The sequence below is a fragment of the Culex quinquefasciatus genome, chromosome 2, assembly GCF_015732765.1.
Source record: "Culex quinquefasciatus strain JHB chromosome 2, VPISU_Cqui_1.0_pri_paternal, whole genome shotgun sequence".
NCBI classification, from domain to species: Eukaryota; Metazoa; Arthropoda; class Insecta; order Diptera; family Culicidae; genus Culex; species Culex quinquefasciatus.
In genome coordinates this window covers 53,828,691-53,853,952 of record NC_051862.1, presented here as the reverse complement: position 1 = coordinate 53,853,952, position 25,262 = coordinate 53,828,691, and the positions used below count along the sequence as shown (strand labels likewise).

General features: G+C 36.8%; 1 protein-coding gene across 1 annotated transcript in view; it reads right to left on the bottom strand.

Annotated features, from left to right (window-relative positions):
• LOC6038374 (protein jim lovell) overlaps positions 1-25,262 on the bottom strand; it is a 46,864-nt gene that overhangs the window by 2,716 nt on the left and 18,886 nt on the right. Inside the window, exon 3 of the mRNA XM_038256403.1 lies at positions 19,117-19,251. Coding sequence (XP_038112331.1) covers positions 19,117-19,251 — 135 coding nt within the window. The remainder of the gene's footprint in view (positions 1-19,116; positions 19,252-25,262) is intronic.

Sequence of the window (25,262 nt, the reverse complement as noted above, 5' to 3'; positions counted from 1 at the left end):
TGAAAAATGTGTTTATTGTTAGGATAAAGGTAATTACGGAAGAAAGTGTGTGAAGTGTGAAATGGAGCCTTGTGGAACATGGTAAGTAGAAGCTGTCAATCTGTCAACCAATCAATCTGTCAACAGTCAATCGACTATCAAATTTCTACGAAGCTTCGCTTCATGGAAATTTGATATCGATGACAGTTATTATGCCATGACTTCGTGGAGGACTCATGCCCGATTTCTGTTGGCGTACTATTGCAGATATCTGCTCCGGTGGTCCACACTCTTTAATCAAACTCCGTTACAGAACAATTACGCGCACTAAAACGTTCCTAACCTCAAGCAAAAAGAACGTCGAAACGTTAGTACTTCCTGGCGCAGCCGATGCTGCTACGTCAAATTTAATACACGCTCTTATCAAAGGAATTCCACCATTCGAGGAAGCACTTTACGTTTGCGGTTTTCCAATGAATCTCAGGTGCAGCCACCACGTGCAGAATCATATGATTTTCTCACCTTTGGCGCTGAGGAAACCGTTTCTTCAAATTTCATCATCGCGGCCTCTAATTGCGGGCATCTTCCCCCCGCGCGGGGTTAATTGTATGTTTTGGACAACGCTTTGGGCAATTGATGGGCGGCTTCTGCATGTGTGTAATAGTGGAAGTGGCGGCGGCGCCGCCGATTGATTCTCGTATGTGGGTGGAAATTGATTGGATTATGCTGGCGGGAGTGTTTTTTTGGGGAGCTTTTGCGGAATTTTGGCGGTTTCCTCTTAAGCGTTTTTTTTTTTGGAGAGAGGGGAAAGGTGTTGATTGATTCCCTTTTGCGTTTTGAGGAAGATTATGAACTGGGAATGATGAATGGGCAAGAGTTGGGAAGGGCCAATGATCTTGAAGTGGGTTTTGATATGGATTTTGCTTAACTAGGTTCGATTGGCGCCAGGCAAGACCCTCAATTGGTAGGAGAAACTGTTACATAGTCTGGATAAATCTGTCTAATTGTTTCAATGGCCACAGAGTAATCATAAAGAAACTATTTCAAAGGGAGATTTCAAATACGGACTTTATAATGCAAATATTCGAGATGAAGGGATAGTGTAAGAGGTAAGTACAAGTGTTAAGTGAAACAAACAGTGATGACGCAGTTTCTGTCAATGTCAATTCTGTCACTCTGTCATAGTTTAAGACTAGCATTAGAAGAAATGCTCTAAACTAAACTGTTACCAGTCTCTTCTTTGATACTACCTCACCCTTCCCAACTAATTTCCCCAAAATCAAGTCAGTTTACCCCAAATTGACCCACTTACCCCTCAGCACGAAATATTTTCGTGAAACTGTAACCCCTGGGGCGTTCCAAACCAGCAAAAAGAACGCCAATTCGCACGACCCAACATTTGTCAAATCACACGAATCGGTTAGAGCAATTGGCCTCAAGCAGGTTGGTACTTCCCGACTTTTTTTTGCTGTTCAAACGAGCAGCAAACACCTCCAAAATTTGGCCAGAGTGACACAAGAGTGGCGCACCGTTCATGTTAAGGGGAGCAGAGACGGGGGACTTTAAATTGCAGCCATTTTTCCCAAACCCCCGCTGGCAGCAGTTGAGCAGCAGGTCAGGTTGCCAGACACGGTTGCGTTTCCCCCCGAAATTTGTAGTTGTCTCGTGATTGGGAAATGAACATCGAACGAACGAACGAAAATTAGAACCAGTCAACGGGTTACGATTCGGGAGCAATAGGGGTAAGTGGAGCGGTTTTTGGTCGAAAATTTCGAAAAAAAGTTAAAAATTTCAAAATCACTTCGAAAACGGACTTCAAGATATAGATATCTTGTTTAAAAATCAATTTCATTTTTGGGAATTTCGAAGTTAGGAAATTACAGAAATTTCCAAAAAATCACAATTCCTCAATAGTTTTAAATCAAACTCAGCTTGAAGAGCGACTTCAACGACTGTTAAGAGGGGGAAGAGGTGGCTCGCGGACTCGAAGCTAAACGAAATAACAACCGATTGCATAAAGAATCACGATTTTTGACAGCGAAATTGAAACAATACTCGAACGGGGCTTTTTTGTGTATTTGCGGACGGGGTGGGCAAGACAAGAAAACATTATTTATAATGATTTTTTGGGCGGTTGCTACTCGGCTACGGGTTATTTTTTTTTGAAAACCTAGCTCTAATTCCGTGCGCTGGTGACTCAAGTCGAATCGAGATTTAGTCATCCAAAAAGGAAAATAGATTTGCTCTGCGGCGGATGCCGCAGCTGACAGTTTTGCGGTAATTGATTTGTGCCGCGCGAGAGCAGTTATCGATGGCGCTAGAAACGGGGCTTGATGGTGGTGGGAAATTTGGGAGTGGTCCAAAATTGGACTGCCCTCGTTGAGAGGACACGGTTGGCTTGGTTTGGGACATTTGAAAAGACCGATTTGAGAAAATGTCGATTGACTCTTCTATTACGGACTTCAACTTCAAGGTACTGAAAAGTTAAAATGACTGAGTCGATGTGAAGTGTTACAGTAATCAGGTAAGTGTTTACAACAGTGAAAGTATTCTCTGTTACGGACTTCAAACTCAAGGTAGGTAACGAAGCTGATGAGAACTATTGAAATGAAGTGAAATGTGATAGTGAGTGTTATTAGTGGAAAGCTGATTCTGTCAATCTGTCAACCAGTCAATTTGTCAATTATCCTCGGACAACTGAGTCTTTTGGAGCTAAGCTTCAAAAGACCACGTTGTCACTGGATAGCAATCAAGAATCCCTTTTCGCCTAGGGGTCATGTCCAATTTTTCAAGATTTCGATAACAAATCGAGCTAATTTCGCATTCTTTGAACTCATAACTTTGAGTCAATCCTTGTCACCATCCATAAACGTCCTTAATTTGATGTCGAGCATGCTCAAAAACAACAAAATCGATTGCATAAAAGCAACTCACCTGTCAACGCCGTGTCAACTCGTCAATAAACATACTCATATAGAGCTATCATAAAGATACGTTTTTTTTTTGCTTCAAACGACACGATACCGTATTTCAAACGTATCTTGGGGAGCGTTCTTTTATTACGTAACGCAGTAGGGGGTCGGAGGCCATGTTACGCTCCATACAATTTTTTTAAAATTTGTATGGAAATTTTGTTACGAGGGGGGGGGGAGGGGGTCTAAAAGTCCGATTTTTCGCGTTACGTAATAAAAGAACGCTCCCTTGTCTGTACCTCTGCAGTTGTGAGGTTATGCGCGTTGCACATGGCTACCGATATTTGCGACACAGACAACGAGGCTGGTGGGAACCGCAATGCCCCCCCACTTTTAAACCGAAAACAGAAGGTAAGAAGGGGGGTCTCCAGCGGCGGTGGAATTGTTTAATCGAAATTTTAAAAATAAAGCAACCACTTTGAATGGCAAGCAGAAACAAGCGCACTCCTGGTCGCGTCGAGGGAGGGAAAAAAACAGGTGAAAATCGAACAGCCGAAAAACGGTTGAATGAAGCTCGGCAAAATAAACGGGGTTGTGTGGCATAACCCACAAAACGTAGAAAGAAACAGCGAAAAAAAAATGACGAGGAGGAAAAACTCGGTTTTCGCAATGTGTTGGCTCTCTTTCATCTTTGGGCCACCACTTCCTCCCGAGTGCATCACCTAAAGATGCTCTGCTCAAAAGTTAATCTTCTCTCTCTAAATGTTTTGATGCTTTGGAATAATTGTTTGGGGCTCCCCCTCCGGCCCCGCGGGCGAGCATTTTGAGCTGAAGTGAAGTATGCGAAAAGGATTACACACCGTACTCCTGGCGTGCTGCACAAGCTTCTGACGAAGAGACACTGTGCGAGTTACAAAATCAAAAAAGTTTATCGTCGTTCGGATCTCGTGCATGGTGCTTGTGATGTGTGAGTTGGGGGTGCTCGAAAAATTACGCTGAAAATCATTCTTGAAACAATGTGTATTTTTTTAAGTCGTCCTTATTTAGGATTTAATCCGTTTGACTTGCTTTTCTTAAACAATCAATTTAAGATATTTTCCAGTAAGTAAGTCGTCCTAATAATATTTGTGATTATTAAAATGTTCTTAATATTCCCAATTTAAAAATTAGAAGTTAACTTATCAACCTTTTTAAACCTAATGAAAAACAGTTAAATCATTGAATTTTCCTTCAATTTTACCAAATTCAGAAATTTTAAGATATTTGAAAAAAATGTGATGCAATTTTTAAACAAAATTTTGGAAGCAATTTTCATAGAGTCGTTCTAAATTTTAATAAAGTTGACTTACCAAAATTTGCTGCAAACAGCAAAATAAGTGATTTTTCTTTAATTCTACCAAAATTCAGGAATTTGAAAATCATTGATTGCAATTGCCATTTTGAAGCAAATGTTAAGCAGTCGTCCTATTTTTTTTATTTAGGACGACTTCACAAACTATCCTACGAACATAAATTATCAGAGAGTCATCCTAAATTTTAATTTGGGTCGACTTACCAAAATGAGCTTCTATCAGCCAATTCTAAGACTTTTCCGCAAAAGCAGTCAAATTCAGAAATTTAATAGTCTTCGATGCAATCTTTAAGCAATTTTCAGTGAATCGTGCTATTTTTGGTTTTGGTCGAGATAAAAAACTATTCTTAAAACATAAAGTTCATAGATTGAAAGTGTCTTAAGATTTTTAAAGCAAATGTCAGAGAGTCTTTCAAAACTTTAATTAGGTCATTTTATAAAAATAAGCCAATTCTAAGATTTTTTCTAAATTCAACCAATTTAAGGAATTTGATGATCATTGATCACTGTCCTATTTTTGAATTAGGTGCACTTAACAAACTTTTTCTCCAGCACCAAATTCTGAGTTTACAAGATGCCTAAGCTTTTTGAAATATATATTTATGATTCTTACATTTTCATTAGGACGACTTAACAAAACTTGCTTGAAACAGCCAATTTTTGAGATATTTTCTCCAATTAGACAAAAATAAGATATTTGACGAATTTAGATGCAATTTTTAAGTCAATATGAGTGAGTCGTCCTATTTTTAAATAAGGTCGACTTACCAAACTAATTCTATAGCAACAAATTATGAGATTACAAGATTCAGAGAATTCAAAGTAGTTCACAAAATTTAAAATTTATTATGTAATTTCCAAGCAAATATAAGTAAGTCTTTCTATTTTAACCTCATTTGACTAACCAAACTAATTTTCAATCACCTAATTCTGTGATAAGAAGCTTTACAGGCTTTTAGAGGCAGATATCAGCTAGTTGTCTTATTTTATTTTTTTAACAAGGTCGACTTAAAAAACATGTTGCTTCAAACATCATCCATTCTGAAACAAAAATTTTGTAACAAAACAAAAATTTGCAAGTTTTCCTAATTTTGGTTCATGTTGAACATGAAGAATTTGAACATTCCTAAATTTCAATAAGGTCGACTTACCAAACTATGCTTACAAAACAAAATTTCAAAACTTTTTATTAAATCCTCACAAAATAAGAAATTTTGCAGATCTATGATACCTTTTTTTGAGCAAATATTTGTGAGTCGTCCCATTTTCGGTTCAGGTCGTATGGAAACAAATATCAGTAAGTTTTCCCATTTTTTTCAAAATGGTCGACTCACCACCGACTAAATTATTATCAATGATGCAATTCCTAAACAAATATAACCATGTTTTCTGGGTTTATATTTGACGTCAGTCAGTCGTCCCTATTTTAACATTAGGTTGACTCACCAAAATATGCTCTAAACAGCACATTGGGAAACTTTAATGTCTTGGAAGCTATCAAATTTAATGGTTAGAAGGTTTTCAAGCTTTAGAAAGAAAATATCAATGAGTCGACCTAATTCCAAATAAGGTCGACATGACAAAAATATACTTGAAATAAACCTGAGATTTGAAATTGAAGGCTTTTGAGCCTCAGAATTATTTGAAACAAAATTTGGCATGTCAACCTAATATGACAGTAGGACGACTCATTGATATTGGACTTTAAAATTCGCTGTTTTAAACCTGTTTTGGCCAGTCGATCTATTTTTAAAAATCATGGACGAAAACTGAAACTATCACATAACATATAACATTCCCATCCACTTTCCCGTGACCCTACGACTGGTCGTGGCCGGCGCCGGTATTGATCGTGGATGTAACTTCTGGAGGTCCTGGTCAATAACGGAGTAGCAACTGCGGGTGGGCACCTATGCTTATGTTTATCATGGACGGACACTGAAACTTACATGACTTAAAGCAATCAAATTCAAAAGTTAGATGGATTTTAAGCTTAAGAAGTCAAATATCTAAAAGTCAACCTAATTTCAAATAAGGTCGAAATGACAAAATATACTTGAAATCTGAGATTTGAAATTGAAGGCTTTTGAATCTCAGAACTTTTGAAACATACATTGGCATGTCGACCTAATTTGAAATTAGGACGACTCATGGGTATTTGACCTCAAAATTGGCTGCTTAAAGTATTTTTTTTTGTCAGATTTTTTTTAAACAAGGACGACTCACTGATATTTACGCCCAAAATCTTTTGATTCCTACTAAAATAACTTTTGACGACCTAATTTTAAATTAGTTCGACAAGCTCTTTAAACGTCAAAATAAAACCTTTTGAACACCCCCAATCACCTACAACTCCCACTAAAGTTCATGTAGGGATCGCTTGCGAAAGTTTGTGCTCGAATATCTCGACTCCTAGCGGAAGCGGATGTGCGCTCGAGAGAGTTTATCAGGATGCGTTAAATCGCTACTAGACGTCAAGTCAGTCGTCCTGATGCGTGAGAAGGACGGGTTTTTTTTTGGCGGGAAGGTCGTCTCAGTATGTTTGATGATGTGCAACGTGTGTCATTAAAGGGAGACTCACGTTTGAGGGTGGGGAGCTGCGAAAAGTTTTCATTGCAATTTAGAGGATTTTTGTAAGCGTAGGTGAAAACTTTTCTCGGGTTACTTCCCGACTGAAAAGAGATCGGTTTCCGGGGTAAAGTTGTTTACAACTGACGTTCATTGACGGGTTGAATTTCGGAAGGTATTTTTTTCGGTTGGATTGAGCTGAGATTTTTTACGGGGAATGTCTTTGAAGTGGTTGCAATTTTTTTAATGCTTGAATTAACAGCATTTTCTTTAAAAATTAAGTCGTCCTAATTATCAATTGCAACGACTGTAAAAAGATGCTTCAAATTTACCATTTTGGCAATCATTAAATGATTGATTTTGGATGTCATCAAAACGACATCCAAAAGACTCTTCTATTACGGACTTCAAACTCAAGGTACTGGAAAGCTTGAAAGAATAGATTAATGTTTAGAAGTGATTGATTTTTTAAAAAGGTAAGTGAGATTTTCGAGCATTTTAGAAGGTAGGTTTGGACTGCTCGATTACGGACTTCAAACTCTGGGTACTTTGAAAAGCAGAGTAGAAATTTGAAGTGCCTGGGTGTAACTAGATTGTGAAAGTTGAAGCTGAATAATTGAAATGGTAAGTACATTTCTGTCAACCAGTCAATCTGTCACCAGTGATTGATGCAGCTAATATGTTTCGTCCAAAAATTGCTTGCGGCTTCATAATAACTCATCTTTCCAGAAAAAAATCAACCTAACTCGAGGATGTCGTCCTAATTTGCGATTAGGTCGACACTCAGAGCTAGCTTGAAAATTCCTATCAAACAATCTTATTTCGATTTCGTTAGACGACTAAAAGTCTTCGCTCTACCCACATAATCACTTCCAAAAAGCCATGTTTTCGTCGTTCCGTGAGAAAATCTAACGCGACCAAGGTCGCACTTCATGTCTCCGAAATCTAACTCAAAACAAAGACCACACATATTCTAATTCTTCAATTAATCACTCCCTCCCAACTACTACCGTTTATCGCACGATGACAACTCCGGCGCATGATCACTTTCGGCACTTTTGCGGGGACCTTGACGACCTAGAACGCGATCTTGTCACAACTTGTGTTCCCGCAATCTACGGCTTCACCGGCGTCGCCGTCCTCCTTGGGTGGCACCGACTCTTCCGCGCTAGGTCAATGCTTCTGTTTTCTGTTACAAGATCAGACCCCAACTCGGTGATTGATTCGCTCGCTGGACCGGATAATGTTCTGCGGTGTTCACGTGTTGCGTTCGAGGTTCTCAAAAACCACACTGACCGAAATGTGTCGCGGGCAAGAAGCATAGTTATGTTTTTTTTATATTTTTCCACCTACTCAACCACACCTGCGCGACCAAGTTGCCGCAATGTTGCCTTGTTTTAAACCGTAAACAAATCAACCATCGCGCACTAATGGAATTAACCAACGACCATCACATCAAAGCTTGAGCGGAAAGGCCCATTATTAGTCAGGTTGTCACAGTGAATCAAAACCATGTATCATAACCGGCCTCCGCCACCAGCTTCCAAAGTGGTCTCAACCTCTGAATTGTAGCAGCAGCATCGTCGTCGTCCAAGGTCTGGCCGCGCAGAAGCTGGTCTCGGTATCAACACACAAAAACCGACAATAAATCACATCAGAAAAGAATAAAATGATAATTTATTATCGCGCGGGCGCTGCTGCCGTTTGTCGACTTGGTCGACGGTTTCGTTTCGGTTTTGGTTTTGCCTAGACCCCGGCTAGACACTTCTTCTTCGGGGAGATGATCTGCACGGCGAACGTGTAATTTGAGAGGGGTTTGTGTGCGGTGGCCAGATCTGCGCGCGGATAATCGCTGCGGTATCGGTGAGTGACGGTGAGAGATTCCGGGATTCGGCAATAGATCTGATTGGCGGTGAGGGGGTGATGAAAGACGATTTGTATAACATTGTTGGGTTTTGGGAGTAAGATGGTGATCGGAGCTACCGGGAGTTGGAGTTGTGAAATGAAAATTGAGTGAACTAACATATTTAGGAGAGTCGACCTAGTCAACAATTAGGCCGACTCTATTGATTTAACTTCCTTGAGTTGATGGTGGTGAAACGCTAATAAAATGATCAAAATTGATCATGAAAATTAAGCATAACTAGCAGATTTAAGAGAGTGGACCTAATTTTCAATTAGGACGACTCCGCTTTTTTAAACTTCCAGAATTTGATGGTGCTCAAACTATAATTTAATAAATAGGACGACTTCACTGTTCAAGCTTCAATGAGTGGTGAAACCTTTAAAAATATGATAAAAATTGGTCATCAAAACGAGTAAAATGAGTAGTTTTGGAGAGTCGATCTAACCAATAATTTTGACGACCCCTACGTATTTATTATCTTCAACAAAGATTTGGGCAACTTGCCAGAAACTGGCATGTGCTCCATTTTAGGGCATCAAATTTGACATAAATACATAATGGACTCTTGTATTAAGAATTTGAGAAAAATTTGGATTGGGTTAATTCTCCGCCAACTCACACAGTGAAAAATTTTGTTCTAAATGAAAAAATGACCTTTCTGGGTCAATGTAGATTCGAAAAGTACATTGAATTTCCTTCAAAATTACATGTTCCAAAAAAATTTACAGTCGAGTAACGGAAAATGGTAGAGTTTTTAAAACTTTTTTAATGATTTATCGATGAAAAATACGTTTTTTCGGAATTCTGAGAACGCCATTAAATCGGGCGTCTAATTTTACATTAAAGTCCCTTTGACACCAAATTTCTATCTCATCACCGTTTCAGGCTGCAAATTATTGAAAAACACTACTTTTTCACATGTTCAAAAACGGAAGGGGTCGTACCGTCCCTCCGTCACGAGATATCAAAAAACGGACCTCGGATTCGTGATCAGGGACAAAAGTTACCCCTTAGAACAAAGTTTCACGCAAATCGAAGAGGGGTCGGCAACTTTTCCCGATTTCGTGTGAGTTGGTAGAGAATTACCCATTGATGATCTCTATTACGGACGTCAACGTCAAGGCACTAAAAGTCAAAATGACCAAATCAACGTGCAGTATTGAGGTTATCAGGTAAGTTTTTAAAACTTTGATAGGTTTCTTTTTTAAGGACATCATTCACAAGGTAGGTAACGAAGCAGATGTGATCAAATGATGTGTAGTCAAAAGTGGTGATTATTAGTGATCTTAGTGGAAAGCTGTTGCTGTCAATCTGTCAACCAGTCAATTTGTCAATTATCCTCGGACAACTGAGTCTTTTGTTGGTGAGCTTCAAAAGACCATGCTGTCACTGGATAGCAATCAGAAATTCATTTTCGCCCAGGGGTCATGTCCATTTTTTTCGTGTTTTTAAAACAAATTGAGCTAATTTTGAAACCTGTTAATTGTTTAAACTTGTGAAACATCATGAAGTGTCGTCCTAAGTTCAGATTAGATCAACTCGTCAGAAACTGATAAATGAAATTTCAAAATATATTCGAAAACTCAACAAAGCAAAACAAAAGTTGATTATCCATTCACAAACAAAACCAAAAATTGACAAAAAATTGTCAGCATAATCAAATATATAGACGACACTCTAAAAATAGCTTAACGGTGCACATCAGCCAGACTTTTTGCACCAAGATTTTTGTTACAGACATTTTAGTATCTTCAAAACTACGGGAACTATCGACATAATTTTTGATTCATTCCCTACCAAATAATTTTCAACAAAGTTTGACTATTTTTACAATCAGGTTTTTGCAGGGTTGGGTCCGTAAGTTTAACAATTTTGGTAAAAGAAGACAACAACTTCCTTGGTTGCTGTGCACCCTTAAACAGGTGATAAAACAAATTCGAAATTTAAAAAAAAAAATGTGAAAAACACTTGACATGATATTTTTAAGCTTGTGCTGTCGACCTAATGCAATAAAAGTACGATTCTACTTAAAAAGTCAAGAAAAAAGAATTAATAATTTTAAACGATAACAAAAAAAGTATAAAAATATTGAGCAATTGATCGCATATTTGATAATCAGTACGACACCTCCAAAACAAGTCCATAAATGAAAATGATGAAAAAATGCTAAACTTTAAAGAAACACATTTAAAATAAGTAAGTTTTGACTTGCATGATTATTCTAATCGATTCAATTCAAAATTAGCTAAAAAGGATGTAACAAAATCGAAAATGGTAAGATAGTTAGGATTGCAATTATTCATCGAAAAAATCATTTGTTCTATTAAGCAAGTTGCAACGACACTGTTAAAATCAGTCAAAAGGTGTTAACAGTTATTAATAAAATAAAAAAAATAGACCTTACTTGAGATAAGGACTACTCAAGAAATTGGCAGAGAATGAAAGATAAATATCAAATGAAGAAAAAAAAGTTTTTGTTCTGAAAAAGTCAGCTCAATGCGTTGTTCTGATTACGATCCAAAAGACTTATTTTGACTTGTATTGTCGTCCTAATAAAAAAAAAAATAGGAAAGACCCTGTCAAAATTTGCCGGTTTTGAAAAACGACATGGTTTTTAGAGTCGATCTATTCGAAATTTAGGACGACTATGTATGCAACTATGCCAGTAGGAGATATAACAATATCGAAAAAACTTAAAAATCTGTCAAAATTAACCAATATATTGTACAATTTCTCATTTTTTTGTATGATATCATTATTTTACGAGCTATTGTTTCCAAACAATGTGAAACATATTATTTCCAAATTTAATGACAACACCTCAATCACACATGATTATAGCTTTCAACCAAAAAACACTACTCAAACCCCTTCTCCTTCCCATCACCCATCCCAATCCGTCAACCGCGAAATGATATACACTTTACACCCAGATCTAATGACTCGATTAAGACTCGCGCGCAGCGTTCACGTTCTCCACCTCTCCACATCGCGCTTTACTTCCGGTGAGCAGCAGAACACGACACAACGTTGGTGGAGCCCGCGATTTCTGGACGAACACGAGAGGGGCAATTGAATTACCTCGATCACTCACGGCGCGAAGAATCGGCGCGTGGGAACTTTCTCGCCGCCAACTTTGAGAACATTGTTGCCGGGAGGTTCTCTGTGATGTGGTGATACAATTTAGACTCAATGTCTGCTGTGTGAGGTGCTCTTTGAAGGTAGGCCGCCCGCCCGATTTGGGTCAGTGAGTTTTCGGGACCTAGGAATGTGTGGGGAATGCTTTTGGCAGACGGACGATACATTGTTGGTGGTAATTGGGAGTGTACGATAGTGACACCTCAATTACGGACTTCAACTAGAAGGTAGGTGGGATTTAATGAGGTCGTTGATCTTGTTTTTGAGGTAAGTACTAGTTAGTGTAGAAAAATGACGTTTCAATTACGGACTTCAACTTTGTAGTACTCGGTGTCTGAATTTGAAATTTTGAGCAAAATCAGGTAAGTACCAAGTGAGTGTTAAAAAGTGAGATCAGAAGCTGATAAAGGTGGTAGGCTCTCAGGTAAGTACGACCAAAAGTGTCCAAGTGCTGTCAACTCTGTCAACCTGTCAACAAGTCGTTGGTCCTGGCCGGGGCTTACGCAGACCTCAATCCAGGGATTTCGCGCAAGTGCCACCAGCGCCATCAACTTAATGTCAAAACAATTACCCGGATCGCACGTTCCTGCGCGATCGCGATAACTCGACCGTATGTTCCACATAATGGGACCGGACTCTCCCCAAGGGGAGAGAGACCGTTCCCCCGATCGATCATTACGACCAATAACGTTGCGTAATTACAATAATCCATCGCGGATCTCCCCCCTGGACTCCTCCAATGAAGCGGTTAGTCCCGCAGATCAGCAAAGAAGAGGGTACACCCACCACTTGATGCACAGAAATCGAACCATAGGCAAATTAGTTCTGGTTTGATGGGCCCCTCTCGCCGGGGTTGAACATACAAGCCCGGGATGGCCGGGGGTGAGGCAAGGCAATAAGATAATAATCCCGAAAACTGCAGCGCAAAACGGCCCATTCTTCGTCGACGGAGAAGAAGGGGGCGCCAGCGGATTACCGACGCTAATATGCCAATAGACTAATCGATTAACATATATTCGATTAGTGGTAGGACGAAGAAGATCGTTGATCGTTGTTGGTTTTTTGTGCTGTGCGCAGGGGGGCGATTTCGCTTTGGGTGGGTTGATCTTCCAACCTTCCTCAACCCCCGGTCGTAACCACCCTTCCCAATCGCAGTCGCACCATCAAGTTTTATATGCAAATAATGGTGCAATAACGGCACGTGAAAGGTGAAATACCACCGAGCGAGCGCAGCTCGACTATTGTTTCGGGGTTCCCCACCCCGCTCAAGATCTGTGCCAATAGGGAAGGTAACCTTTCTGGCCGCAGCCGCAGCAACTTTGCACAATCGATCGGGGTAAGATCGAGGGGAACCAGCTGTGGGTGGCGTGGCGTCGATAGGTGAGCTTGTAAAATCAGATAAAAATTCATCAATCGGGCGCCCCCTCGAAGTCCCCTCGGCACCTGCAGGTTCTCCATAGGCAAATATTGACGAAATTACCATCATCAAGTGCCAATGTATCGGAGATCGCCGCAGGGTCTCCGAGCGCGGGGTCGACGCAAAAGGTCTGGTCTGGCCCAGCTGATCTTTAATGATTGTTTTTGAGTAATTGAATGGTCGTTTTGGTGCGGTAATGTCTCAATTATTGGCGCCAACCTGACGGTTTTTGGGGGGTGATCCTCTGAAGATCGCGCCTGTGTCAAATTAAGCTTGAAATGTTTATTTTGACATTTTTAGTGGGATTTTAAAAGCTTTAAACCTCAGACCTTGGGGGTACAACATAAAGAAGGATACTTTTAAGCGATTCTAAGCACAATTACGGACTTCAAATTTAAGTAACTTTGAAAGAGATCGTACTAGGAATCACAAGTATCTAAATAGTAAAAGATGACTTTTCGATTACGGACTTCATTTTTAAATAGTTGTTATACTACTGATTCTACTTGAAGGTAGTCAAGATGATTTGAAGTGTTCAGGTAAGTACAAAAAAAATGATTGAAGCTGATTTTTCATAATAAGTGCTTTGTCAATACATTCCAGACTCGATTATCCGAAGTTCGATTATCCAAAGGTTTGTATGGGACTTTTTCATGTTTTTTTCTTTTCTGCAACAAGTTGCAAAAAGAGGATTTTTTCAGCACGAGTCGTACATTTATCCAACGAGGTTCACCGAGTTGGATAAATACGAAGAGTGCTGAAAAAATCAAGTTTTGCAACGAGTTCCATACAACATTTTTTGCAATTCCAAAAAACACACACTGAGTGAAATTTTATGTCAAATTTTCATGTATTTTGTCAATAAATCGTTTAAATCAAAAAAATGTTGAAAAGTGTTACTTTTCGAAACTAGTGCTAAAAAGCTCAACTTTTCAGCACCCATTTGAGTGCTGAAAATTAGAACTTTTCAGCATTTATTTTGAAAAGTGTTGTTATTCGATTCTGTTATTTTTGGTACAGAAAAGTAGGCTATTTCATCGTTCAAGAATGACAGGAAAAGTAAGTAGTTTCATGAGGGAATTGCAAAAAAAAATGTTTTCATCATCGATTATCCGAAGTGAAATTTTTCCGAGGCCTTCGTCAAGTCATTAATGTCAATTTAACAGTCAACCACTAACAGATATTCCTAAGCTTTCATAATTTGAATTTCTATTGGCAAAATCAACTTTCAAAACCCCTTCCATAAATGAAATAGAATTCACACTAACTTCTAATATTTAAAACAAGAGCATTCTTTCAGAGTGGCCCCTCACGCCAGAAATTCGGAAAAATCGGAAACTTCTGTTTTTCTCTTTTGTCAAAAGTTGGGAATTATTAGCATAACTGTTTAAAAACTTGTTTTTCCCTTCAGTTTTATCTATTTGAGAATGTAAGGGCTATTTAAGACACTAAAAATCCTAATAAATATTGGTTGATCATAATAGCATGTATTCGACTATGATTTTTATGTGAATTTTTATGAATTATTTTGAAAATAGAACATAATTTCAACAATTATGACCATCGAATAGTTATCGTTCTATTGAATATGCCTTATATAAAAAACCAATTATCACATTGAAAATTTTAACCTAATTCATGAAGTTAATGCATAATTTTTTTATTTTTTAGTTTGTTTTCATTTATCGGAAATAAAATCAAATAAAATCCAATCGTGTGACGTTCTATTTGAAATAAATGGAATTATTTTTAACGCTTTGATAATAAGAAAAAATATCAATGATAAAAAAATTATAAAATTAAATGTTTCAATGATTTACACATAAGTTTAAAGAATGTGATCCATCAAACATTTAGAATAAACTTTGTTTCAAAGCAATATTATATCAAAGATATATCTTTGATATAGTATTGTCAAATTTTTTAAGATTTTTTTCCGTGATCAGGAGGTCATTTTGATCAAATTTGGTTCTAACAAAAACTTTTGTTTTCTTGTTTCATACTGTTCTTGTTTCATTTTTAGTTTTTAATTTGCATTTATCTTGTTTAGTTAATGTTAATTTTTGGCAGTATCAGGCCTATTCTACAAACTACCAAAATAACCTTTTGCCTTTGTAGTGTTTATGTTATTAAGTCACTTTTTCATTTTTTTGCATGTATTTTTACGTTTTCTGCAACAGAATATGGTATCATTTAAATTGTAAAAAAATGCGTAGGGCAGAGTCTGGGACACTACAAAAATACTGCATACTTCTTTTTGCTTAAAATATAGGAAATGCTAGTAAAAAATACATCTAAAGTTGACCTCTAAAAAATCACATTTGTAAAAATATTGGTGAAGTCACATAACACAAGTCAAACTTGCAACACTAAAATTTTCGAAAACTTTTATAGTTCTTCTTTCCAATTCTTTTTGAACATCAAAAATTAGTTGATTTTTTTTGGTTTTTAGATCAAAGAGCTTGGATTGTTAAGGGTTGATCATTTAAAAAATAATACTGAATTAAGTTTTTGTAAAATGTTTTCAAAAAATAGTTATTTTTATCATATTATTGAACATTATTATTGACATAAATTTTATAATTGGATTTGAAATGTAATTATTTTTAACTATTTCTCAGTAGTACCTTTTGTTTCCAATTGAATCATTTTATTTCATATTTGGTGATTTTTCGAGTGAATTTTGACATTGTATGTATTTTATAACTTTTCGGGGTTTTAAAGACTGCTTTTATTTTTAAAGTTTTTTTAGGACGTATTGTTTTGTTTCATTTCTACAAAAATTTACAATAGTTTGATTTTTTAAATTAATTTAGATAGTTTGTTCGATGATTGATTGACTTTTTTTTTATAATTTGATCTATTTTGTTTGGAATAATTCTTGAAATATCGGGAAAAAGTTTGGAATTGAAAATAGGTTCTAAGTAAATTCAGGCGGTACAATTGTTCGGTAAACTTTCAAGTATGGATTTTATCATTTAAGTGTCTTATAATAAAAGCTCTTTCATTCATAAATAAAACTGAAGAAAAAATCAAAAAATACATTATTTAAAAAAAATATTTCTTTCAATCTGATTTTCGTGATAAATAATTAAAAAAAATGTTTTTTGTTTGTCTTGCTCAGGTTTAAATTCATTTTTTCTCTGAACAGAAACCTTTTTATTTGAATCATCTTAGATAATTTAGGTGTGTATTGAGAATTGTGAAAGCAATCGAAGTATCCTAATCTTTTCATGGAAGTAGAAATGAAGTGTTGGAAACCGATTTTCAAGCCTAATTATAAGTCAGTAAATATTAAAAACTCAAGTTAGTTATCGATAACAGCAAGGTGTAAGAGCATGGATTCTGACGATATCGTATATCAAATGATTACAAAAATTATCAACCTTTCAAGTACAGACTTCAGATTCATCAAATGAAAGCTTGAGTTTTATGAAGCTGAACAAATTTGAAGCTAAGTAACAAAAATTTTAAGGTGACATCTCAGTTGCGGACTTCAAATCTTAAGACTTATAACAGCAATATCGGCGGTTTGATGTTTTAAGGTAAGTACAAAAAGTGTGAGTAGCAGACTTTTTTAGACAAATGGTAAGTATTCAGTCAATACTAACAAGTCAAACCTGTCAACCAGTCAATCAATAACCCATAGTCCTTAAGCTCACACCCTTCAATCTGCTAATTCCATCACACAAACTTTTAACGCCCCTCCATAATTGCCAATTTCACTCGCATCAATTTATCACACCTCGTCCCAACCCCAAAATCTCCCTCCCTCTCCCATAATCACTCAATCCTACCTCCTCGTAATTTTTCACGACCCGCAACTCGTGATAAAATTATTCATATCATCTTTATCGTAACCCGATCAGCCCAACGCAAAAAGCCATCGCTCCCCACGCTCAAGAGCGCGAGATGCGCGTTTGCTCCTCTCCTTAACTGATTAGGTATGAATTACGATCATAAACGTTGAAAACTTGAGTTAACGATGAACGCGAAGACGAGGACGATGACGAAGTCGAAAACAAACAAGCTTGCGCTGCCTCGTAACTTTTCTGGGGAGTAGCTTCACAGTTCATATGTTAAGCTTGAGGGGGGGGTTGCCGAAAAACTTTTGAAAGCAATAAAACGCTCGATTGACGCGGTGGGGGTTAGATAAATGATCCCACCAAGCTCACATGACAATGTGGGAAATTATTAATCATCTCACCCTCAGAGAGGGACTTCAACGTCGGAGGTTTCGAGCGAGATAAGAGTGCGCGGCACCAACCTCAAACGGCTGGATGCTGGTGAGAGATGCTGGAATTCACGACACAGGGCAGATATCATTCCAGAAGGTTTGAGGGGGGTGGAGGGATCAACACATGGCCGGGGAAGGGCGGTTCCAGATCAAAGGAGGAGGTTGTGTGTCGTGCGAAAAGCTTGTAGATCGATGGCTTAAAGAGAGGTGCCGCCGAATTGTTGTACACGCGAAGAGGGGGAAGATCGTGATCGTCTTAGATGACGACGACCTGCAGTTGGAGTGGTGATCTGCTTTTTTTTTGTTGCTTTGGTTAGGTTAGGAATTTGCAGTATTTCGGCGGGGATTCCGACGCGGTTTTTGGACATCAAAGCGTTTGATGAGCTTTCTCTATGCGGTATTGGGCGAAAGTGTGAAGATCTTGGATTTCATTGTATCATAACTTTGAGAACATTGCACCATGAATGCAAACGATTCATGTTAAGATGTTGTAATCTACAAGTGTCCTCTAAAACGGACGTCAAATTTGAAGTTTAGGAAGGCTAGTGATTCAAAAATTCGAAAATGACCTTTCAATTACGGACTTCAAATCCAAGGTACCTAAACAAATGGAAAGGAACTTCTCGAAATCAGGTGAGTACCAAATAGTGTAGTATGTATGTGTTCCAGAACTTTAACGTTGAAATGTTTAGAAGCAGTTTAACGTTAAGTCGTCAAGCAGAGTTGGGTAAGTAGTGGAAGGTGTTCTGTCAACCTGTCAATAGACTAAAAAAAGTTGTTTTGAAGATAACGACCTCATGTGGAGCTCACAAAAGGTCTTTTCAAAAAGCTTTTTCCACAATTTTCATATACCATATCATCACCAACCTACGTTCAGTTTCGTTCCCCCTACGTGGTAGATGATGAAAAGCCTCACCGCATTCATAGGCACTTTGCCAACTTGTGGCGAAAATTTATGAACACAGAAAGAGAGCTCGCTACTCCACACAAAGTAGTTCCCTCGGCTCCCTCCCGGGCAGGGGAGGGCAGAGTGAGACTTCCACATAAATATATCTCTTCGTATGAGCTCGCCATACGATTTTATTTGGGCAAATTTCCGCCAAAAAAAAATCGGTTTGTTTTTTTGTTTTTCCCCCTGCCAAAAATTTCGTTCAAGCGCACGAGGACGAGCATTTCCACGAACTTTGAACCTGTGGCGACCAGAAACAAAAAGTAGGAAGGAGACACGCCCGGGGAGGTTCCACTCTGGGACATGTAAGTTTTATAAACATCGTTATGAATATGAGGAGTCCGCGGCGCCGTTTTCCCGACCTCAATGAGCTTCCACTGTGAGGAGCAGCAAAAAAACGATAATTTCATATCCTCGTCGTCGTCGTACGTGGGGCTGGGAAAAACTTCGTCTAGAGTCTTCTGTTATTTTTTTCGGGGGAACGGAAACGTGGTTTTTGAAGGTTGTAACTTTCAGACCAGTCGCTTCTTCAATCATCGTGTACACCGCCGTGGAAGGTTACATCGATGATAATGACGAGCCCACTGCAGTGCAGTGCTTTAACGTGTTTTAGTTTGAGTTTTTTTTAAGCTAACTGCAAAGTTGTTTGGAGTACTTACTTTTCTTGTGTTTCAGGAACGGAGGTCCGTCGTGGTGCATACCACGCGGGTCGGACATCTCCATCAGTGGGCTGTAGTTTTTGCCCAGGTCCATCCCCGGCGGGAAGAGACCGAGCGGCGAGTCCAGGGAGAACACTGTAAAGAAAGGTGTTGAAATGTTAGATGTCTTCTCAATTACGGACTTCAGAAATGATATACCGCATGCAATCTAACTGAAGTTTTGATATTAAGTTCCGGTGGTAAGTGGTAAGTACAAGTGATTTAGTTCGAGTATTTTTCAACGATTTTTGGTAAGTACAATTTTTTCTTACAACACTAACCTGTCAACCTGTCAAATTGTCAACTGTCAACTACTAATTCTAGTTTTAAGGCTTTTATGAACCTGTATTTTTTTTGCACTTTGTCCACGCTTTAGTTCTCAAGCTTTCAACAAATCCAAAATTCCACCTTTCCAAAATCTGCAATTTCAACGATAATCCCCTTCTCTCCACCCCCCCAAAACCAAAAACGCATACATATTTTCATCGGCGATTTATTGCGCTCGGCTCTCACATAATTACAGCTGACCAGTGCGCGTGGTTAAAGCTGAATTCTCTTTCCAAAAAGCTCAACTTGCTACACCTGCTTAAGCACTGGCGAGTGATTAATAATTTATGACGAGCTCGTCTTAATCGCGCGGGTTTCCCACCGTGAGGTTTTGGTTTTCGGTAGTCTCTCTTGTTACAATTTTAATTGAAATGAATTTAAAGATGCGCTCCCCCTCTTCGAAACAAAAACTGACAAATATGTCGAAAAAAGAACGGGGTTTTTTGGTTCTCACGGTATTGTTCAGTGATTTCACTCATATGAATTATAAACAGTTTAATTTTATTATTATTGTGACATTTCGATAAGCAATTTCAAATATTGCAAAACAAAAATATAATTTTCATAACATATTTTGAAACCAAATATCTATGAGTCTAGTGCACTTTGGCTAAATTTTTTATATTATTTCAAGTTTTTAAATATATCCTCTCTTCAAAATTTTCCAAAAACTCAAAGGGCAAATATATGTATTGACTTTAATCAGGCCTGCCCAACCTTTTTGGCTTAATTTCCACATTTTTGATCGTCAAAATAGCAATTACCAATTTTTCCATGGTTTATTTGATGGAATCGGTTCTCAAATGACCAGTGAACATAACTTTAACAAAAGTTTGTACAAATATTTTTGCAGGTTGTTTTTATGTAAATTTTTAGTGAAAAATTGGTCCAACCCGCGGGCTGGATTGATTTTTGACGTAAAATGTAGATAAAAACGACTTGTATAAATATTTTTTCAACCTTTTGGAAAAGTTATGTTGTTTAAAAAAGTTATGTGGTCATCTATGAACCGATTCTATCAAATATACCATGAAAAAATAAACAATTGTAATTTTGACGATCAAAAATGTGAAATCTTCTTGCAAACGGTAAAGAAATAATAATATTAAAATTATTACGGGCTTTCTGCAATTAAAGTGATTTACAAATTTCTAAAAAAAATATTGAGAATTTCATATCAGCCTTTTGTGTGCTAAAAAAATTGTTTAAAAAAGGAAATAAAATATTTAATTCAATAAAAATAAGCTTTTAAATTTACGGCAGAACGATAAAATCTGTCAAATTTAACAAGAAGAGCAATTTAGTGTGCCCAAAGAAGCCGTTTTGCATCATTAGTTTGTCCATATAATTTTCCATACAAATTTAGCAGCTGTCCATACAAAAATGATTTGTGAAAATTTTAAAATCTGTATCTTTTGAAGGAATTTTATGATCGATTTGGTGTCTTCGACAAAGTTGTAGGTATGGATATGGACTACACTGGAAAAAAATGATACACGGTAAAAAAATTGATGATTTTTTATATAACTTTTTATCACTAAATCTCAATTTGCAAAAAACACTATTTTTTTTTTATATGTTTTAGAGGACATAAAATGCCAACTTTTCAGAAATTTCCAGGTTGTGCAAAAAATCATTGACTGAGTTATGAATTTTATAATCAATACTGATTTTTTCAAAAAATCGAAATATTGGCGCAAAATTTTTTCAACTTCATTTTTCGATGTAAAATCAAATTTGCAATCAAAAAGTACTTAAGTGAAATTTCGATAAAGTGCACCGTTTTCAAGTTAACTCATATTTAGGTGACTTTTTTGAAAATAGTCGAAGTTATTCATTTTTTAAATTAGTACACATGTTTGCCCACTTTTGAAAAAAATATTTTTGAAAAGCTGAGAAAATTCTCTATATTTTGCTTCTTCGGACTATGTTGATACGACCTTTAGTTGCTGAGATATTGCAATGCAAATGTTTAAAAACAGGAAAATTGATGTTTTCTAAGTCTCACCCAAACAGCCCACCATTTTCAATGTCGATATCTCAGCAATTAATGTTCCGATTTTCAATGTTCAAAGATGAAACATTTGTGAAATTTTCCGATCTTTTCGAAAACAATATTTTCAAAATTTTCAAAACAAAACTAACATTTTAAAAGGGCGTAATATTGAATGTTTTGCCCCTTTGAAATGTTAGTCTTGATTTGAAAATTTTGAAAATATTTTGTCCTCTAAAACATAAACAAAATAGTGTTTTTTTGCAAATCAAGTTTTTATGATAAAAAGTTAAATAAAAAAATCACCAATTTTTTTTTACCTTGTATCATTTTTTCCAGTGTAGTCCGTATCCATACCTACAACTTTGCCGAAGACACCAAATCGATCAAAAAATTCCTTCAAAAGATACAGATTTTTGAATTTTCATACATCATTTTTGTATGGACAGCTGCCAAATTTGTATGGAAAATTATAAGGACAAACTAATGATGCAAAATGCCTTCTTTGGGCATACCAAAGGCACCAAAAAAGTTTCAGCCGGATTAAAAAATACAAAAATTAAAATTGAAGAAAAAAGACCGATCCGATTTCGTAAAGAATTGCTCAAATGTATATTCAAAATATTTGTTTTATCTTTTTCGAAAATGAATTGCAATACTTAGAATTTTCGTTTTAGATGTTTAAAAATCTTTAAATTTTACATTGACAAAACTATACAAAACCTGGCTTAGAGAAAGGCACCAACTTGATTGAAACAGACCCAAAAAAAATCAGCCCACTTTGGCCCCTCCAAATCTCTCACATATATTACAGTGCAAAATAACATTTTTCTCCATTCCAAAACGGGGGGTCTTCCCCACCCTCTCTTTCATCTCGTATAAGTATGTGGATCATTAACGACCCCCGCGGAATTGCGGCTGCCACTTTTCGGCGGTGCGTGTGGGACCCGAGGTCGCAATCAGAAAACAAAAGAATATAATTCCATTCGACCGTCGAAAAATACAAGTGCCCAAAAAATTTTCCCGTCCCAATAAAAACCGCGTCGAAACGCGACCCGTGCACACACACTTTCTAACGGTGGATTTTTCCTCCGTGCAAAACGCAAACACACACACACACACACACCGACGAGGGGTCATTTTTGGGGGCCAGAAAACAAAAATTAAGACAGAGATGAAATGAAGATGATATCCAGAGGGGAAATTTTTGGCTTTTTTACGATCCTAATCTTAATGTGACTTTCCTCCTGCGTTCAATGTGAATGTGTGTGAAGAATTCTTTCGCGAGAGATTTTCCCTCCCACCTCATTGACCTACCCCCCACACTTACACGCCGAGAAATGTTTTCGGGCTCATGAGCAATTCTCTACGAAATCGGTCTTTTTTCTTCAATTTTAATTTTTGTATTTTTTAATCCGGCTGAAACTTTTTTGGTGCCTTCGGTATGCCCAAAGAAGCCATTTTGTATCATTAGTTTGTCCATATAATTTTCCATACAAATTCGGCAGCTGTCCATACAAAAATGATGTATGAAAATTCAAAAATCTGTATCTTTTGAAGGAATTTTTTGATCGATTTGGTGTCTTCGGCAAAGTTGTAGGTATGGATACGGACTACACTGGAAAAAATAATACACGGTAAAAAAAAATTTGGTGATTTTTTATTTAACCTTTTATCACTAAAACTTGATTTACAAAAAAACACTATTTTTAATTTTTTTTTATTTTTTGATATGTTTTAGAAGACATAAAATGCCAACTTTTCAGAAATTTCCAGGTTGTGCAAAAAATCACTGACCGAGTTATGAATTTTTAATCAATACTGATTTTTCAAAAATCGAAATTTTGGTCGTAAAATTTTCAACTTCATTTTTCGATGTAAAATCAAATTTGCAATCAAAAGTACTTTACTAAAATTTTGATAAAGTGCACCGTTTTCAAGTTATAGCTATATTTAAGTGACTTTTTGAAAATAGTCGCAGTTTTCATTTTTAAATTAGTGCACATGTTTGCCCAGTTTTGAAAAAATATTTTTGAAAAGCTGAGAAAATTCTCTATATTTTGCTTATTCGGACTATGTTGATACGACCTTTAGTTGCTGAGATATTGCAATGCAAAGGTTTAAAAACAGGAAAATTGATGTTTTCTAAGTTTCACCCAAACAACCCACCATTTTCTATCGTCAATATCTCAGCAACTAATGGTCCGATTTTCAATGTTAATATATGAAACAATTGTGAAATTTTCCGATCTTTTCGAAAAAATATTTTGGAATTTTCAAATCAAGACAAACATTTTAAAAGGGCGTAATATTGAATGTTTGGCCTTTGTGAAATGTTAGTCTTGATTTGAAAATTCCAAAAATATTTTCGAAGAGATCGGAAAATTTCACAAATGTTTCATATATTAACATTGAAAATCGGACCATTAGTTGCTGAGATATTGACGATAGAAAATGGTGGGTTGTTTGGGTGAAACTTAGAAAACATCAATTTTCCTGTTTTTAAACCTTTGCATTGCAATATCTCAGCAACTAAAGGTCGTATCAACATAGTCCGAATAAGCAAAATATAGAGAATTTTCTCAGCTTTTCAAAAATATTTTTTCAAAACTGGGCAAACATGTGCACTAATTTAAAAATGAAAACTGCGACTATTTTCAAAAAGTCACTTAAATATGGCTATAACTTGAAAACGGTGCACTTTATCAAAATTTCAGTAAAGTACTTTTTGATTGCAAATTTGATTTTACATCGAAAATGAAGTTGAAAAATTTACGACAAAATTTCGATTTTTGAAAAATCAGTATTGATTAAAAATTCATAACTCGGTCAGTGATTTTTGCACAACCTGAAATTTCTGAAAAGTTGGCATTTTATGCCTTCTAAAACATATCAAAAATAAAAAATTAAAAATAGTGTTTTTTGTAAATCAAGTTTTAGTGATAAAAGTTAAATAAAAAATCACCAAATTTTTTTAACGTGTATTATTTTTCCAGTGTAGTCCGTATCCATACCTACAACTTTGCCGAAGACACCAAATCGATCAAAAAATTCCTTCAAAAGATACAGATTTTTGAATTTTCATACATCATTTTTGTAAGGACAGCTGCCGAATTTGTATGGAAAATTATATGGACAAACTAATGATGCAAAATGGCTTCTTTGGGCATACCGAAGGCACCAAAAAAGTTTCAGTCGGATTAAAAAATACAAAAAAAATCGAATGACCGAAATCCTAGAGAACTGCTCTCATGCAACCACCAAATATAAACACGAAAATGAATATGTATGTATATCTTTATATGGTCATTGTGTGTTGTTGTTGTTGTTGTTGTTGTTACTTTTTCTCAAGACGCACACCACCCGAGACACCGAAGGGGGGGAGAGAGGGGGGGGGGTCACTAAAACAATGGAAATATCTTAATTTTTATTGCTCTCATACAGCCGAATGTCTCGCGCGCGGACACCCCACGGCACGGGCCCGTTAGGTGACCCTTAAGGGGACTGTTGGAGGAGGAGGAGGGATACATTTTCGGTGATTGTTGTGAATGTTACGTTACCATGAGAGTGGTGATTAAATTTTCGGACAAATGGCTTTTATATGGAGATGTGTATGCGTTTTGTTTTGTACGATGATGATGTGGTCCTCTCACGGGTGATGAGGAAAATTGGTAATTGTACACCGTGGGGTGGGGAAACGGGGAGGGTTGGGTAGAATTATCGCTCCTAAAAATATCTAGATTTTAGGTCAAATCTGGGTTAGAGAAACATTCAATGAAATCTTGTT